Source organism: Aptenodytes patagonicus, chromosome 5, assembly GCF_965638725.1.
Source record: "Aptenodytes patagonicus chromosome 5, bAptPat1.pri.cur, whole genome shotgun sequence".
NCBI classification, from domain to species: Eukaryota; Metazoa; Chordata; class Aves; order Sphenisciformes; family Spheniscidae; genus Aptenodytes; species Aptenodytes patagonicus.
In genome coordinates, this window is record NC_134953.1 from 83,221,952 (window position 1) to 83,240,626 (window position 18,675).

The 18,675-nt window shown below is 39.6% G+C and overlaps 1 protein-coding gene across 2 annotated transcripts in view; it reads left to right on the forward strand.

The window, feature by feature from the left end:
* KCNT2 (potassium sodium-activated channel subfamily T member 2) overlaps window positions 1-18,675 on the forward strand; it is a 172,912-nt gene that overhangs the window by 103,840 nt on the left and 50,397 nt on the right. For both annotated transcript variants that reach the window (XM_076338001.1, XM_076338000.1), the window contains exons 14-15: window positions 8,514-8,622; window positions 15,452-15,560. In XM_076338001.1, coding sequence (XP_076194116.1) covers window positions 8,514-8,622; window positions 15,452-15,560 — 218 coding nt within the window. The remainder of the gene's footprint in view (window positions 1-8,513; window positions 8,623-15,451; window positions 15,561-18,675) is intronic.

Sequence of the window (18,675 nt, forward strand, 5' to 3'; positions counted from 1 at the left end):
GGGGTTGGTCAGCCTAGAGAAGAGAAGGCTTTGGGCTTCTTGCAGCCTATCAGTACTTAAAGGGGGCTTATAGAAAAAGATGGCGGCGAACTTTTTAGCAGGGCCTGTAGCAACAGGACAAGGGGGAATTGGCTTTAAACTAAAGGGGGGTAGATTTAGACTAGATAGAAGGAAGAAGTTTTTTACGCTGAGGGTGGTGAAATGCTGGCACAGGTTGCCCAGAGAGGTGGTGGATGCCCCAACCCTGGAAACATTCCAGGCCAGGTTGGACGGGGCTCTGAGCATCCTGATCTAGTTGAAGATGTCCCTGCCCACGGCAGGGGGGTTGGACTAGATGACCTTGAGAGGTCCCTTCCAACCCAAACTATTCTATGATTCTATATACCAAGTGAAAAGAGAAAATGAAACAATAATGCAAGGTTATTAACAGTACACGCACACCGAGTTGGTCTTATGAATCTATATAGGGCATTTAAGTATCCATTTTATATATATTACATATTTGTAGACTGCTTCTTCAAAAAAAAGTTAGCAAATGGAAAGCAATACCTATTTCGCAGTGTTAAAACTGCAAACGTGCCAAACAATCATCAAGAGATTTTAATTTCAAGGAGTGTCATGGTTTAACCCAAGCCGGCATCTAAGCACCACCCAGCTGCTCGCTCACTCCCCCCTGGTGGGATGAGGGAGAGAATCGGAAGAGTAAAAGTGAGAATACTCATGGATTGAGATAAAGACAGTTTAATAGGTAAAGCAAAAGCCACGCAACACAAGCAAAGCAAAACAAGGCATTCATTCACTCCTTACCATGGGCAGGCAGGTGTTCAGCCATCTCCAGGAAAGCAGGGCTCCATCACATGCAACAGTGTTACCTGGGAAGACAAACGCCATCACTCCGAACGTCCCCCCCTTCCTTCTTCTTCCCCCAGCTTTATATGCTGAGCATGACATCACATGGTATGGAATGTCCCTTCAGTCAGTTGGGGTCAGCTGTCCTGGCTGTGTCCCCTCCCAACTTCTTGTGCACCCCCAGCCTACTCGCTGGTGAGGTGGTGTGAGAAGCCGAAAAGGCCTTGACTCTGTGTCAGCACTGCTCAGCAATAACAAAAACATCCCTGTGTTATCAACACTGTTTCCAGCACAAATCCAAAACACAGCCCCATACCAGCTACTATGAAGAAAATTAACTCTATCCCAGCCAAAACCAGCACAAGGAGTCTTTCCCTTTCCTATACAATTATCTAAAAATATTTTGTGTTGAGATTCATACTTTTAGTTTTACACCACTCACTTCTATGGGCCTAGGCTTGTTTTTTAATAAAATAGTGTCATTTGAATCATTTTAATAAACATTCTTCATTCTTATTTTTAACAATTCTTGCACCTTCTAAGAAAACCAGGCTTTTTAGACCAAACAATTTTTAAAAAAAAAAAATCAAAGAAAATATCTAACATTGAGAAGAAAAGAGGAAGAGTAAACTTAGTCTGAAATGTACAACCAAAATTGTATTTACTGGTACGCTTTTGGTTTATCACAGAAAATTTAATCTCAGCTCATGTATGTAATACTCAAGAATAGAAAAAATAATTCACCTAAATTTCACTGAATGAGCTGTATTTCTATGCATGTGGCATACAGGAAACAGCCTTTTTTCACCACTTTTGCAAGCCAACACGTTCTGTGAATGATTGCTATGGAAAGGAAGGGAGGAAACTGGTAACGTCAAACCCTGTGCAATGAAGCCACACCATCACTGCAAGTGACTCTGAATGTGTTTCCCTGACACCTTTTGCATAAAAAGATTAGGTAATGCCTTCAACAACACAGGTGTTTCACATCTGTCCCAAATCCACTCCCAAACCTCTTACTCCCCCTGTACTATATCTGTATGAATCATAGAACCATTAAGGTTGGAAAGGACCTCTAAAATCGAGTGCAACCATCAACCCAACACCACCATGCCCACTAAACCATGTCCCTAAGCACCTCATCTACACCTCTTTTAAATACCTCCAGGGATGGGGACTCAACCACTTCCCTGGGCAGCCTCTTCCAATGTTTAACCACTCTTTCAGTAAAGAAATTTTTCCTCACGTCCAATCTAAACCTCCCCTGGTGCAACTTGAGGCCGTTTCCTCTCGTCCTATCGCTTGTTACTTGGGAGAAGAGACCAACACCCACCTCGTTACAACCTCCTTTCAGGCAGCTGTAGAGCGTGGTAAGGTCTCCCCTGAGCCTCCTTTTCTCCAGACTAAACAGTCCCACCATTTCCCTCAGCCGCTCCTCAGACTTGTTCTCCAGACCCTTCAACAGCTTCATTGTCCTTCTTTGGACACGCTCCAGCACCTCAATGTCCTTCTTGTAGTGAGGGGCCCAAAACTGAACACAGTATTCGAGGTGCAGCCTCACCAGTGCCGAGTACAGGGGCACGATCACTTCCCTACTCCTGCTGGCCACACTATTTCTGATACAGGCCAGGGTGCCATTGGCCTTCTTGGCCGCCTGGGCACACTGCCGGCTCATGTTCAGCCGGCTGTCGACCAACACCCCCAGGTCCTTTTCCGACAGGCAGCTTTCCAGCCACTCTTCCCCAAGCCTGTAGCACTGCGTGGGGTTGTTGTGGCCGAAGTGCAGGACCCGGCACTTGGCCTTGTTGAATCTCGTACAGTTGGCCTGGGCCCATTGATCCAGCCTGTCCAGGTCCCTCTGCAGAGCCTTACTACCCTCGAGCAGATCAACACTCCCGCCCAACTTGGTGTCGTCTGCAAACTTACTGAGGGTGCACTCAATCCCCTCATCCAGATCGTTGATAAAGATATTGAACAAGACCGGCCCCAGTACTGAGCCCTGGGGAACACCGCTTGTGACCGGTCGCCAACTGGATTTAACTCCATTCACCACAACTCTCTGGGCTCAGCCGTCCAGCCAGTTTTTGACCCAGCGCAGAGTACACCTGTCTAAGCCGTGAGCCACCAGCTTCTCTAGGAGAATGCTGTGGGAGACGGTGTCAAAGGCCTTGCTGAAGTCCAGGTAGACCACATTCACAGCCTTTCCCTCATCCACTAGGCGGGTCACCTGGTCATAGAAGGAGATCAGGTTGGTCAAGCAGGACCTGCCTTTCATGAACCTGTGCTGGCTGGGCCTGATCCCCTGGTTGTCCTGCACATGCCTTGTGAGCACCCTCAAGATGAACCGCTCCATAATCTTCCCCGGCACCGAGGTCAGACTGACAGGCCTGTAGTTCCCTGGATCCTCCTTCTGGCCCTTCTTAGAATCATAGAATCATTGAGGTTGGAAAAGACCTCTAAGATCATCGAGTCCAACCGTCGACCCAACACCACCATGCCCACTAAACCACGTCCCTAAGTGCCTCATCTACTCGTCTTTTAAATACCTCCAGGGATGGGGACTCAACCACTTCCCTGGGCAGCCCTTTTCTAATGTTTAACCACTCTTTCAGTAAAGAAATTTTTCCTTACATCCAATCTAAACCTCCCCTGGCACAACTTGAGGCCATTTCCTCTTGTCCTATTGCTTGTTACTTGGGAGAAGAGACCAACACCCACCTCCCTACAACCTCCTTTCAGGTAGTTGTAGAGAGCGATGAGGTCTCCCCTCAGCCTCCTTTTCTCCAGGCTAAACAACCCCAGCTCCCTCAGCCGCTCCTCATAAGACTTGTTCTCCAGATCCCTCACCAGCCTCGTTGCCCTTCTCTGGACACGAGATTCTTGTAGATGGGTGTCACATTGGCAAGCCTCCAGTCATCTGGGACCTCCCCCGTTAACCAGGACTGCTGATAAATGATGGAGAGTGGCTTGGCGAGCTCCTCCGCCAGCTCCCTCAGCACTCTCGGGTGGATCCCATCCAGCCCCATAGACTTGTGAGCGTCCAGGTGGCATAGCAGGTCGTCAACTGCTTCCTCTTGGATTATGGGGGGTTTATCTAGCTCGCCGTCCCTGTCTTCCAGCTCAAGGGGCTGAGTATGCTGAGGATAACTGGTCTGACTATTAAAGACTGAGGCAAAGAAGGCATTAAGGACCTCAGCCTTTTCCTCATCCTTGTTGACAATGTTCCCCCCGCATCCAATAAAGGATGGAGATTCTCCTTGGCACTCTTTTTGTCATTAATATATTTGTAAAAACATTTTTTGTTGTCTCTAATGACAGCGGCTGGATTGCGTTCTGGCTGGGCTCTTGCCTTTCTCATTTCCTCTCTGCATGACCTGACGAGATCCCTGTACTCTTCTTGAGTCGCCTGCCCCTTCTTCCACAAGTGGTAAACTCTCCTTTTTTTCCTTGAGTCCCAGCAAGAGCTCCCTGTTCAGCCAGGCCAGTCGTCTTCCCTGCCCGTTCTTCTTATGGCACACGGGGACAGCCTGCTCCTGCGCCTTTCAGACTTCCTTCTTGAAGAACATCCAGCCTTCCTGGACCCCTTTGCCCTTCAGGACTGTCTCCCGAGGGACTCTCTAAACCAGTGTCCTGAACAGGCCAAAGTCCGCCCTCCGGAAGTCCATGGTTGCGGTTTTGCTGGCCCCCCTCCTTACTTCACCAAGAACGGAGAATTCTATCATTTCATGGTCGCTAAGCCCAAGATGGCCTCCGACCACCACATCTCCCACCAGTCCTTCTCTGTTAGTAAACAGCAGGTCGAGTGAGGCACCTCCCCTGATAGGCTCACTTACCAGCTGTGTCAGGAAGTTGTCTTCCACACACTCCAGGAACCTCCTAGACTGTTTCCTCTCTGCCGTGTGGTATTTCCAGCAGGCGTCTGGGAAGTTGAAGTCCCCCACAAGAACAAGGGCTAGCGATTGTGAGACTTCTGCCAGCCACTTGTAGAACGCCTCATCCGCCCCTTCATCCTGGTTGGGTGGTCTGTAACAGACTCCCAGCAGGATATCTGCCTTGTTGGCCTTCCCCCTCATCCTTACCCATAAACACTTGACCGTATCATCATCATAATCGTTGAGCTCTATACAATCAAAACACTCCCTAACATACAGGGCCACCCCACCGCCTCTCCTTCCTCGCCTGTCCCTTCTGAAGAGTTTGTAGCCATCCATTGCAGCACTCCAACCGTGGGTGTCACCCCACCATGTTTCTGTGATGGCAACTAAGTCATAGCTATCCCACTGCACAATGGCTTCCAGCTTCTCCTGTTTGCCGCCCATGCTGCGTGCATTGGTGTAGATGCACTTGAGCTGGGCTATCTTTCACCCCCAGCATTAGCACGCCACCCCTAGGCTCATCTCTAGTGAGCCTGGTTTTATCCCCTTCCCCCTTCGAACCTAGTTTAAAGCCCTCTCAATGAGCCCTGCCAATTCATGAGTGAGAATCCTTTTCCCCCTGTGAGACAGCTGAACTCCATCTGCCACCAGCAGGCCCGGTGCTGTGTAAACCTCCCCATGATCAAAAAAGCCAAAATTCCGCCGATGGCACCAGCCCCTGAGCCACGTGTTGATCAGGTGTGTTTTCCTGTTCCTTTCAGTATTCTTCCCTGCCACTGTACGGATTGAGGAAAACACTACCTGTGCTCCTGATCCTTCAACCAGTCGCCCCAGTGCCCTGAAGTCCCTTTTGGTTGCTTCTGGACTTCTCTCTGCAACCTCATCACTGCCAGCCTGTATAACCAACAGCGGGTAGTAATCAGAAGGCCGTACCAGACCAGGGAGTTTCCTAGTAATGTCTCTGACCTGGGCCTCACCATCTATCCTATTACCCAGCCATTTGCTACTTCTAAGTCGTGTTGGCATTTCATTCCCTTAAGACAAAACAGCAAAAAAACCCCTAAATACAAAAAAAAACCAAGGAGGATAAGTCACCATATTCTATAGAAAAAGTGAAGAAAAAGTGACCACATACAAGGAAAGCTTATAGCAAGGTACATCCAAGTTCTGAAATCTCACGAATGGGCACAGCAATCCTACATCTATGAAACTGTTAATGAGAAAAATGTGAAATAATGTATTTTATCATCCTCAAAAGGTCTTCCTCTTATGATTCCATTCTAGTATTTCTAGTAGAAAAAGTACTTGCTAACTTTTCAATTGACATTAAAACATTACGGTTTGAAAATGTCAGTTACGCTCTGTTCCAGGCAGAGATTTTCCCTTGTGTTCATGAGTCTGAAAGCTTTTCTTATTGCTGATGCTGCAAACATAATGAATCATTCTTTATATTTTATCTTTTAATACCACCAATTTCATGACTAGGCAAGGCATTTCAACCCAAGTATTGCTTCCTACATGGACATCTCAAATATTCCTTTTTAGTTCTGAAATAAATAAAACTTGATGGCTGATACACTGAAATTAGCTATATTTCATGAAATTCAATATATGAATGTACTATCACATACTTTACTTTTATTGATAGCAGTATTCATCCTGCAGTTAATTCACTCTTGACATATGGTAACAAGTACAAAAAACTAACAGGCTGGGAAATCTCTTGGAATCCTTTGGTCAGTTGCTGGCTAAATTCTGATGTCAGTTATGCAATATTTTAGTTGCACAAAAATGTAGATCTATTTTTAATTGAGCTGATATTTTTTAGAATTACCCACAATTTTAGACTCTTAATTCCTGATGTCCTCATTTAATGCTATTTAAATTCTGAGTCTCTTTGGAAGGACATTTCTAATACATCATTCTTGATTAATTAGGCATGACTCATCACTACCATCTAAGTTTCCACACAATTCTTCCACATCCAAATGGCACCCCTTCCAAATTATATGATCCGCATCACTTGCAGAAAAATAGGAGAGGGACAAAATACCTTGTTAGTAGAAGATTTCTGGAAACAAACCATCTATTCTGCATTCCAACAAGTAGAATATATTATACTAGGATCATAGGATAATGGAGATTGGAAGGAAGCTCAGGAGGTCTCTAGTCTGACAGGAGTCAGTTATGAACACAGACCACGTTGCTCAGGGCTTTATCTAGGTTGGCGTGAAAGCGTCCAAGGATGGAGACAGCATAGCCTTTCTGCACAACCTGTTCCACTGCCTGACTGTCTTCATGGGGAAAAGATTTCCCCTTACATGCAGTCTGAACCTCTTTTTTCAACTTACATCCATTGTCTTTTGTCTTCCAACCATGCATCACTGTGCAGAGCCTGGCTTCATCTGCTCAATAACCATCCCATAGATGCTGGGGGTTGCTGTTAGGTCCCCCTGAAACCATCTCTTCTGCAGGCTGAACAAGCTCCATTCCCTCAGCATCTCCTCACAGGGCCTCTGCTTCTGCCTCTGACCATCTTGGTGGCCCTCTGCTGAACTCAGTCCAGTTTATACATGTCTTTGCTGTATTGAGGGCCTGCAAACTGGATGCAGTGTCTAGATTCAGTCTAACTTGTGCTGAGTTAAGGGGGATAATCACTGCCCTCTATCTACTCACTGTGCTCCTGTTAAAACAGCCCAGGATGCTGTCAGCCTCCTCTGCTGCCAGGGCACACTGCCAGCCCATGCTCAGCTCACTCTCTACCAGGACCTCCAGGTCTTTTCCAGCAGAACTGCTGCCTAGCCAGTCAGCCCCCAGCCTGTGCCAATGCAGGTGATTACTCAGTCCCAGAGACAGGACTCTGCTTGTGCCCTTGCTGAACTTCATTAGGTTCTTGTCAGCCCATTCCTCCATCTTGTCTTGGTCCATCTGAATGTCAGTCCTGCCCTCAAGTGTTTCCTCCAGTTTGGTATCATCTGCAAACTTGCTGAGTGTGCACTCTTTCACCTCCCTCCAAGTCATAAAGATGGTTAACAGAACAGGTTCCAGAGGAGATCCCCGTGACACTCCACTTGCCCCAGGTCTCTGGGTAGAGTACATGCTATTTACCAGTGCCCAAGACTCCAGTCATCTAACCAGCATTTTACCCATACAGTTTTCCACTTATCCAGACCGTAATGTCTGAACATGGAAATGAGAATACTGTCTGAGACACAGCATTCATGTGCCCAGAAGTATAGCTCCCCAGATATTCTTTTGTTTGAAGATATGTGAAACTATGAATTTTTCTGCTGTTGTTGGAGACCTCCCCCAGATCTCCACAACATTTCAAAGATAAGAAAGCAACCATACAAGGACATTGGCCTGCTCTCTCTGCACCCATCTGATCCTGTGTGCTTGTATGGGTTGAGTTCTCTGGAGCAATCCCTGTCTAAAATCATCCACTTCTGGTGACTCTCCTCCTGCTTGAAGCCTGCCTCAAAGCAGAGGCCTGAGAGACCTTGTTGGTGAACACTGAGAGTACCTCAGCCTTGTCTGTGTCTGCAGAATTACTGGATTGTCTGTGTGTGTATATTTATGTATTTAAATATATGTAATATATGTATATATGTAATATATGTAATACGTAATATTACTTATATAACATGTATGTAAACATCCACACCAGCTGGTGTTATATAGTCTTCAAATGAGTCTTATTCAATGGAGTCAGTCTGATAAGAGGTTCTTTTTCTAATGTAACATGGTTATTTGCATTTCATTGTCATCACCTCATACTCTTTATTCTAGGATCATCAAACTATTTTAAGAGCATGGGCAGTTAAAGACTTCGCTCCAAATTGTCCTTTGTATGTCCAAATACTGAAACCTGAGAATAAATTCCACATCAAGTTTGCAGGTAAGTGTAAGATTTCAGCCATTTGAAACACTTCTTAATATTTGGCAGTTTGTTTCATAAACACACAAGCAAAGTGAGATTCCCTAGGCATCTTTACTGGTTAGAAGCAGATTAAGAGTGCAGTATCGTAAAATAACATGGGCTGTATATATCTTATCAATAATAAAATGTCATGTTTTACATTAAAGTCTTATTTATAAGCACTTTTAAGGATTATTACTCTCATGTTGCATAATATACAGAGTAGAAGTTTTTGATATATAACACATTGTTACTCCTTAATTATAAATCCAGGTAGGTTTCCAGCTTGCTATATCCATACCTTTAAATAATTCCTGTCTACTAAAACATACTGTTACTAGGGGGTGTATGAGAAGATCTGCTCAGAAAAGGCCAAATTTTATCCAACAAAATTTAAAAAAAAAAATCTTCCCATTGGACTGTTTTTTTCTAAGTGGTATGAAAAACATTATTTTAATTACTTTCAAACATTCTAGAAAGAGACATATAATTTAATTCTATATCCAATAAAATGCGTGTCTTAAACTATGACATAAAATGCAAAATAACGTTAAGGAATCCAAACAAATCCTCTCTTATAAGAAGAGATTACCAGCTTTAATCTGACAAACTGTTTCTCTGCACTATGTAGGTAGGTCTCTCTTTCTCTCTCTCTCAATGTATATAAACACACACATGCATACATATAAATGTACATACAGACATATATATACTTATGTGCAAAAACACACAAATATTTTTATAATGAACTCATTTTGCCTATCTTTTGAAAAATATCTCTATGAAGTAGAAGCAAAGCTTTCCTTTTAACTAATTTTGAAAATTCAGTTTTCTTGAAGGATATTCTGAGGAAGAAAAGATTGCCGATTCATGCAAAACTCAAAAAAAACTCTATGGAAAAATATTAGTCTCCTCCATCATCCCAGAATGTGATGAAAAAGTAAATTCTAGTGCAGAACAATTCCAGAGCAACAGTTAAAGCTGTAATTTTAAAAGCTACTGAATTTACCACTAGGTTAGAAAGAAGGAAAAAAGCATCAACAGCAGTTCCAAAGTTATAAAAGTGTAATCTCAAACTATGAGATGGCACAGCAGGGAATGAGGCTCATGCTGTGACAAGAATGATGGTGCTTTTTCATCTCCCTCTTAAAACCAGACAGCACAAACAATTTCTTCTCCCTAGCCATGGCCACTTTTCTTCATTGGTAACTGTGTTAATTTGTTGTTCCTAATTGTATTTAAGAGATTATTTCATAATAATAATATTCATAATAATATTTCATTATTCTTAATGGCTTGTCTCTGTAGGAGCTTATATACAGCTAGACTTGCAAAACAGAGGTAATTTTGTCATATCTGTTCTAAGTCTCAGATTGAGAATTCAGACTTTTTTTTTTTTAAGGCAAACAACAACAAAAAACCAAAACCTCTTTTTGTAATATTTCCTTCAACTGAGCTTAACCAGTCTGGTATCTTACTGCCTTCATTTATGTTCCGTAGTTCTTCAAGCGCTTGAGGAGACCTTATATATTCTGTGCCTCACTAGCCCCCTTTAATATAAATTATAGAAGTACTGTATTGTAAGTCTAAATATTTATATAGCACCTTACATCCCAAAAGAATTTCACATGGATCATAGGGATCACTGCATCCCACACTCTCTCTCTGCACAACAGTAAAAGCAGAGAATTACAAGCCTTCCTTCAAGATTAATCTTACTCATATAAAGCACAGGAAATTTTTAATGCAGTTTTAAGTTCAGCAAGGTTATGAACATGGTATAAACATCACCACTGGATGCTTACCTACTGCAAATGGTTAGGCCACTGAGTCATGAGAACATTTGTTTGCATACGTTTTCCTAAGAGGTCTCTACTCTGGTTATTAATCTCATCCAACTCTTCTTCATTCTGAAATACGTACCCAGTGGGGGATGCAGACTATAGCCCTGTCCAGAGTGCTTACAAATAAAATTTCTCATAACCATATGGAATATTTTTCTAAGTGCTTTTCCTATTATGATTCAGGACTGCTTTCTTACTGCCTTAATGCAAAATCTTCTTTTAAATTTGATATTCCCTTAAAAAATTACTCCTTTATTCTGGAGGTTTCCCAAAACATTGTTGTACATTTTATAAACTTGAAATATTCAGTAATAGGATTTCTTCTTTCCTTCCCGCCCCCCCCCCCCCTTACACACAGGTTTAGAGACTATAACTGTCAAAAAGAAAGCTTCTGAATTTCAAAAAAATACAACCAAAGAGTTCCGGAAAGTCCTCCTAACAAAAGTTTAACTTTTAAGTACACTGAAAATTATAAAACACCAGAAGCCCAGTTTCTCAGCAGCTTATATTAGGTTGACCAGTTGTGCTAGGTTGCATGAGACAGTCCTGAAATTTAGACCCTAACTGCATTTTCCCATGGAATTGCGTCCTGGAGATTTTCTGCTTCGGCTTCAGAAACAATATATAGGACAAGTAATTGTTATAATTTATTCCCATCTGGTAGACAAGACTTTTATATTCTTCCTCTCTTTAATGAGAGTATGAGAGCTTATTCTCGTCATCACAGCAGGAGAATGAAGACACTTTGCACAGGGTAATATGGCCTGTCAGAAAGGCAGGTTTCCTGTCTTTTTACCTGGACAGACACATACCCTTGCATCCTGCATTTTCTCTGTTATTTTTTACAGCGGAGTTAAACTACTTCGTTTAAAATGGTAACTTACGCTTATATTAATACAGTGGAAATATTTCTCTGTGCTTGAATATGATTCTTCAGTGGAACCTGAAAGGCACAGGGCATAAGTGTTTGTCCCAGAAAACTCCTTTGCAAGTTCAAGGTGTGAACACTCTATAAATATACAGTCATTCTAACATGACAGCTATCAGATGGGCAAGGAAACACTATATCACCATTGTTAACAGTCTTATGTCTTGAGCTGAAATGCTTTGATTACTCCTTAGCAATTTCCAATATACAAATGCCTTGACATGCCCAGTTTTTCTTTCAATAATACTGCATTTTCCTTCACTGGCAGTTACATACGGTTTTCTTAATCTTACTGCTTTTCCTTCAAACACATGGGACTACAAAAGGCCATGTACCCTTAATGCATGCACCTGGCCTTGCATTTCAGCACAAACATGAAATAAAGCGAAGATTGTCCACAGCAGAGTAATATATTTATGCAATTCAGAGACTGGAGTTAATTGTATATTTTCTGAGTTGAGTGTACAACTTTAATTTGTTTTCTAGCAAGTATATAGATCACCTTTACTTTGAATATTCAGAAATTATGTAATCACAATTCCAGTAACTGGGGATACATTTTTACATTCTCTATTTATTCAAAAATGCACCAATGAATTAGCACAGATTGGTGAAGTCTGACGTTAAACCTTCAGTAGTTTATTTGAAAGGAACATAGTCCAGATTCACCAAAATGGATGTTGAATGCATCTGATGATTAATCTATCCAATTACAGACAAAAATAGTCTAGAGATAATGGGTGGGCATTTTTCTCTATCTGATCTGGTAGCGATCATGTTAACTTATCGAATTGACAAAAGTAAGATTTCTCAGAATAATTGTGTCGGGTCTAAGACATTCTTACCACATGGCTGATGCTGCAGGCATAAATCAGTATTTTGAGTATGTGTTATCTTCAAGACCATTTCAGAAGTCATAACTCACCGCACTGCATTACTACATCTATTTGAGACAGACTTAGCAACAAATTTTCGGTCAAAATATATTTTCAACAGAAACTACAGCTTCTGGAAATTCTAAATGGAATATTTCTTTAGTATAAATGCGATCAAAATACTTCTGTTTGATAAACTGGTTTGATATATTTAATATTCAATTCAAGATAAACTGCAGTTTCCTCTGCTGCTTCACTGCCACACTGAATGAGTAATTTGCTGATTCTAGTACCCGCTGTCACAGGACCTGACTGATGTCCCAGACCTGAGGGGTGTCGGAGAGCTGTCACCCAGCTTCCCCCCTACTCACTTTAGAAGAGAAAGCATCCGATAGAGTTCTGTATAACTCTCACCACAGCTCTACAACAAGAGTCCTGAACATAAATATAAAACACAGTAACATAATAGGCAAGCTATAATCTGTCAAATAATTGGAGAAATGAGCAAGTTATTTTTGACCTGATTTGTGTCTAATGCAAGAACTTAACTCCAGCCAAGAGGAGAAACCCATAGTACCTCTCCATGTTTCAAATGGCTACACTATTTCTAATCATGGCAGTCAGATCACTGAAGAATATTTCACCTGGTGTTCTCAAAGTACCTCTGAGAATTCAAAAGCTTCAAAACGCTTCTGAAGTAGGTAGGGTATTATTTTCATATACCCATTTTACAGGTGCATAAAAAGTCACAAAGGGCATAAATAGCTCACTCAAGGTCAAAGTCTACAATAGGACTGGAAATAGTCCTACGAGTCCCAGCTCCATGGCTCCTGATGTAAAAACACTTGACAACACAATGTGAATCTCTTACACATATGAGATTAAGATGTCTATTGTAGGACAGCAATCTCTTTGCTGTGAGCTATATTCTCTGTTAACACAATATTTTACATAAAATCCATCCAAAAAGTCCGCCATATACATTAGAGACTATAGAACATATGGAGGATTTAAGTCCGAGATATACTTTTCATTTGCATTGTGCCATCCATGATTTATTCATTTTCATTTATATATATTTAGGTCAGCATGTACAATTTGGTTCAAGTACAAGATCTGAAATAACAGATGATGAAATAATTTTCCTGTATATTTTTTCTTGATCCTATTTTCAGAAGTATTAGCTATAATATAAAAACATTCTAAACAAAAAATAAGGGGAGGTGATTTGGCAAAATCCTATACAAATTCAAAAACATGGAGATTTCTCATTCCTTCAATATCAGGAAGTCAATATTCACTTTCATAAATCTTTGCCATCTGGCTAATGGTAATGGAATGCAGATATTCCATCCAAGCAGTAGACTCTCTCAAAATCTCTAGTTTAAAATTCAAATAGATTTATTAATGGAACATGGTCAACTAAAAGAACACAGTTCTGTCTGAAATATTTTCTGCAGGAAATATTTAATTGCTATAACTGAAATATATTTAGGGGAGGAAAAATCTCATTTTGTTCGATATGTGACAGTGTCTTCACGTAACTAAATACATTCCTTCCCTATGACATTTAAATAGGCCTTGATCTTCAGAAAATGAGAATGAATTTCTCCTTTCAGTAGTCAGTGATTCTGTTACTGAAAAGCCTCTAGAAATTTCAAAAAAGTAATAGAGAAGGCATACAAAGTATGCCCTCGCTTTTGATTTCAGTAAGTGGCATGCTCATAGGTATACTATAAATTCTGTCTAGAAAGTAGCTTAGTTAGAGAGGTAAGGTGTTTCTAAGGATTTTAATGATACATTAGTACAACTAGAAGCAGAGGTATGTACACAGCTCAGATCTAGGTGAGGAGATTATTTGCTTACTTTTACTTAGCAATTTTCATATGGCTTACGTTTTGATCATCAGCTGTACTGCTTGTATTATTCTTTCTCATCAGAAGCAAATTCTGCTCCCATTGAAAGTAACATAGACTGAATGAAACACTAAATTAAAAAGAAAAAAATTATTTAGCATCCAATAAATTCCTTCATGACCTTAGAAAATCTTTATGACAGTTTCTACACTGACAAGAAGTTTAATTAAGTTTTGTGCTTATCCCTTCTTATATCTTTTAATACTGTCACAGGTGTACATGAATGACATTAAAGAGTAATTTCTGTTTCCTTTTCATGCCACCACCAGCACCAGAGAGCATTTAGCTGTGATCTGAATTTTAATCGCTAGCCATCCAAGTTGAATAATAATTCATACAATACTGAAAGCATGTGAAGAAGACTTGGCAGTTTTAAGTATAAGCCGATATAGAAGACTAGATATAATGCTTCTGTTGCTTTCTCTTCTCACTTCCCCTCCCCTAAATTCCATTAAAAGACAGAAAAATATAGGTATGTCTATAGCACTGTTCCATCACAGCAAGTACTAATGTGCAGACATACTTTCTTGTAAGGAATGTCAAAAACAAAGTACAATTTTGTGATTACAAAAGCCAGACAAGGACTAGGGTAAAAAGAATGAAAAGTTGTAAAAAAAAAAAAGGGGGAAAAGAAAAAACAACCACCCCCCTTTGCCTAGGTTGCAAGGAGGCAGCAGCTGTTAGCTGTTCCTGGAGGAGATACTAGTCAAATCTACATTGCACACTGAAGCGCAGTGCGAAGTCCCAGAGCCACTGCCAAATAACCAGTCTGCAAGCCAGTACAGCCTATCTAATTGATCAGCCCTCCTGCATTGCAGCATCCTAGGTATGATATTTCCTGAACACAAAATTATCTCTCTGTACAATGCTTGATGTCTCTATACCAGTTTATGCACAAGGTGCAAAAGATACAAACTAGACTGTGCTACATGGCTTACTCATACAACTAGTGCAGCAAGATAGTGGAAGTGGGATTCACAGAGCTATTGCATCCTCTCCATGTGTAGCTGCAGGACAGAAAGTATGAACTGGATGCAAAATTAACTCTGCTCATGCAATCTGAGAGAGCGCATAGATGGGGCAAACCATACACAGCTGCTCTCCAAATTCAAGTGGAACATGATCTGGAGGCAAATTGTGATTGTCCCTATCTTCACCATTTTCCTAGACAAGGAAAGGAAGTGATAATTCTGTTCAATGGAAAGTATTTTTGTAAAACAATTTATATCTTCATTTTTTCTACAGATCATGTTGTGTGTGAAGAGGAATTCAAATATGCTATGCTCGCTCTAAATTGTATATGCCCAGCTACCTCTACGTTAATCACACTGCTGGTTCATACTTCTAGGGGACAGTAAGTATATACCACCATAAAAAAAAACCCAACTTGTAAAAGTTATAACTGATATTCTTTGGAAAATAACTTACCCTGAACTCCCAGACAACTACAGTTTTAAAAAGAAATTAGAACTTTCTGCACAATAAAAGCATCAAGATGTTTTATTCAAGATATTATAATTTCAAAGAGAAACACACCCATGTTTGTTTAACTATTTGTTGCATGCTGTTGCGCCACTTCTACAATAGAAGATATGAAAAATTTATATTTCCAATTTAGTAGATTGAATCGTGGATCTATCACACAGTTCACTTAAGAACACCAACAAGACCTAACAATACCTATTTTAATATGTTAATTTGAACGTCCATTTTTGTACACATATGAAAATTCTTATTCATTGAGCTCAAAAAAATGTTTTTCTGATAACATATAAAATATTTGCTATTCCGTGCCTGTACGTTAAGAAGCAAGCATACATACATGTGAAGAGATGGTTTTTAATGTAATAACCGCACTGCCGGAAGGGGTACAGAATTAGTGTCTCTACAGACTGCATAGTTACAGTAGAACCTCTCTATATTTACCAAAATAATTTTACCATATCTAGTATATCTGTTATGCTATATTCTTGGAATAATAAGGTATTCTTATTAAAACATTGTGGGCAGAGAGAGGCATTAAAGAGTAAATCTCCAAATATATCTGTAGAAATGGAATATGTGCATATAGACTGCACGGGAATACATTTGAGAGTCTCGTAAAAATGCATACTTTTTTTCAGGTAACCATGGACCCAGTAATATCCTGATATTTGCAGGCAGAGTTATTTAACCTTCTATATAGCATTTCTAGTAATGCCCTGTGCCCAGGATGGGGAAAACTGAAATTATTGCTAGAACTTTTACTACCAAGAACAACAAATGTCAAGATTTTAACGGCACTATCTGTACTAGAACCTGTTAAGAAGACAACAAAATACTGTTTCCATGCCTCCTGAGAATTATGATGAAATACATTCTTCATCTGCCTAGCTTTCATTATCTGACATGCACAGAATACAGAGCCTTTTTTAGTTATTTCATATTATATGCACATGAAAGAAGAGTAGTATTCTTAACAGCTAGTAAAGAATTTTCCATCAGCACAAAAACAGACATATGAAAGGGACTCTGTTTTCTGCTGTACTTAAGAACTTTAGCATTTCAATTTTAACACAGGCATATTGATCATTTATACAGATTCCCAGCTATGATGCAAAGTAACTACAGAAGAATGCAAAAGCGCTTATTATTTCTTTTGCAATCAGAATTAATCGATGTGGGTTGTTAAAGTAACTGATTTCTAGTCTGGTCATTGTATACTAGGAGACAAAAAAAATCTTTTTGCACAAATAGTTGTCAGCATTACTTTGAATTCTTCTTACAGAAACATACAAGCTTGCTGTATAAATACAGAAAGACTGGAAAAGTGAAAATGTCTAGTTGTCATTCTTCTACTTTAGTCAGCACTTGGAGCATTTAGTCTCAGATGGGCTCCAAAATACTGAAAAAATGGCAAACTTTGGACATCTTAGAGCATGTGTATTAATGCTGGACTAATTGAATACATATGACTTCTTTAAAACCACATGATATCTGTGAAAGTTTAAAACAGACACATTAGAGGGAAAAATCTTCAAAAATATTTCAAATTTAAGTAATCTTGACTTCACAGTGTTAAAAATAAAACTCAAAAAATCAAGTATTTCTCTCCCAAAATACTACTTTCTAAGCTTTCAAATTTAGTATTTTTACTACTTCATTTCTTTTTTGCTAAAAACATACATAATTCCCATACATAAAAAGGTACATAATTCCCAAACTGGTGGGGTTTTTCTTCCCCTTTTATTCCTTACAACTTTTTAAAATCCCTTAGAAATGCTGAAATAAGTTCTCAAAAGTCTAATTTAACTGTGATTTTAATATTTCATTCAGTTTTGTACAAGTGCACAAATCTGTTCAATGTATGATAAAAGTCACCAAGTCAAGCATTCAGAATTAGGAAATGAGGACAAAGTTATCTTTTTGCTACACTGCTCTGATCCTATTAAAAAATCCTACTGTGCTGTTGAAAACATTAAGTAATGATGTACTTGAGCTTACTTTTTGCTTATAACTGAGTGTTACGTAGGCCATATTTAATCCGGAAGTTTTGTGTCCTTGAACATTTAGTTAAGATGATCTTTAACAACTGGAGATTTAACCATTGATTTTTAACAGGTATGCGCTTCTGGAATATAATATTCTAAAGTCAAAGGACAGTAATCACACAATTGAAAAAATCGTATAAAATATTTAACTATGTGAAAATAATTTCTCTTTCCCGAATTACCACTTCAGTGTCCCAATTTTATCAATATTATACTTATTTTACTTTTTATTCATAATTATGTGCAATACCAAAATTGATAAGCACTTGCTAACTAAAATAAACTCATAGCTAAATAGAGGTATAAATCTGCTCTTTAGAAGTATTATACTTAAGTCAAGAAATTTATTTTCAAACTTTCTTATTGAGTATACACCAACGTTTTTAAAAGGAGTTTTTCCTCTAACTTACGTTCTTCATAAGCATCTCCTGAGATTTGCACCAACTCTAGAGTACTTGAATAGTGTTGGTAAAACAAATAATTCTGCACTTCATTGTCTTCAGGGGGAAATCTGTTTTCAAAATAGGTGTCGGTTTTGAGCTTCATCTACAGGTTGCCATTGTATTGCAGACATAAAACTGATTTGGCTAATTTATAAATCAGAATAATTGTTCTGGCTTTTATAGGTACTTTCTAATGTTGAACAATAGGTAAATTAACTGCTAATTATTAAAATAGGTTAAATTACCTTTATGCATATGAAAGATGAAGTCAGATGAACATTTGAGTTTGGCTAAATCTAAGTAAAAAGATTAAGTGAAAATTGATAATTTAAACTACAAATAAAAATTTTAACTATACATGCATTTATTTCCAAACTAAAAACTAAATTAGATCTAAATAATGAAGAGTATTTGTTAAATAGACTTCCAATGTTAACAGTGAACTGCTTTCCTTTACATTGGTTCCTGTTTCATTATCCTGGTTACTACCAGCACC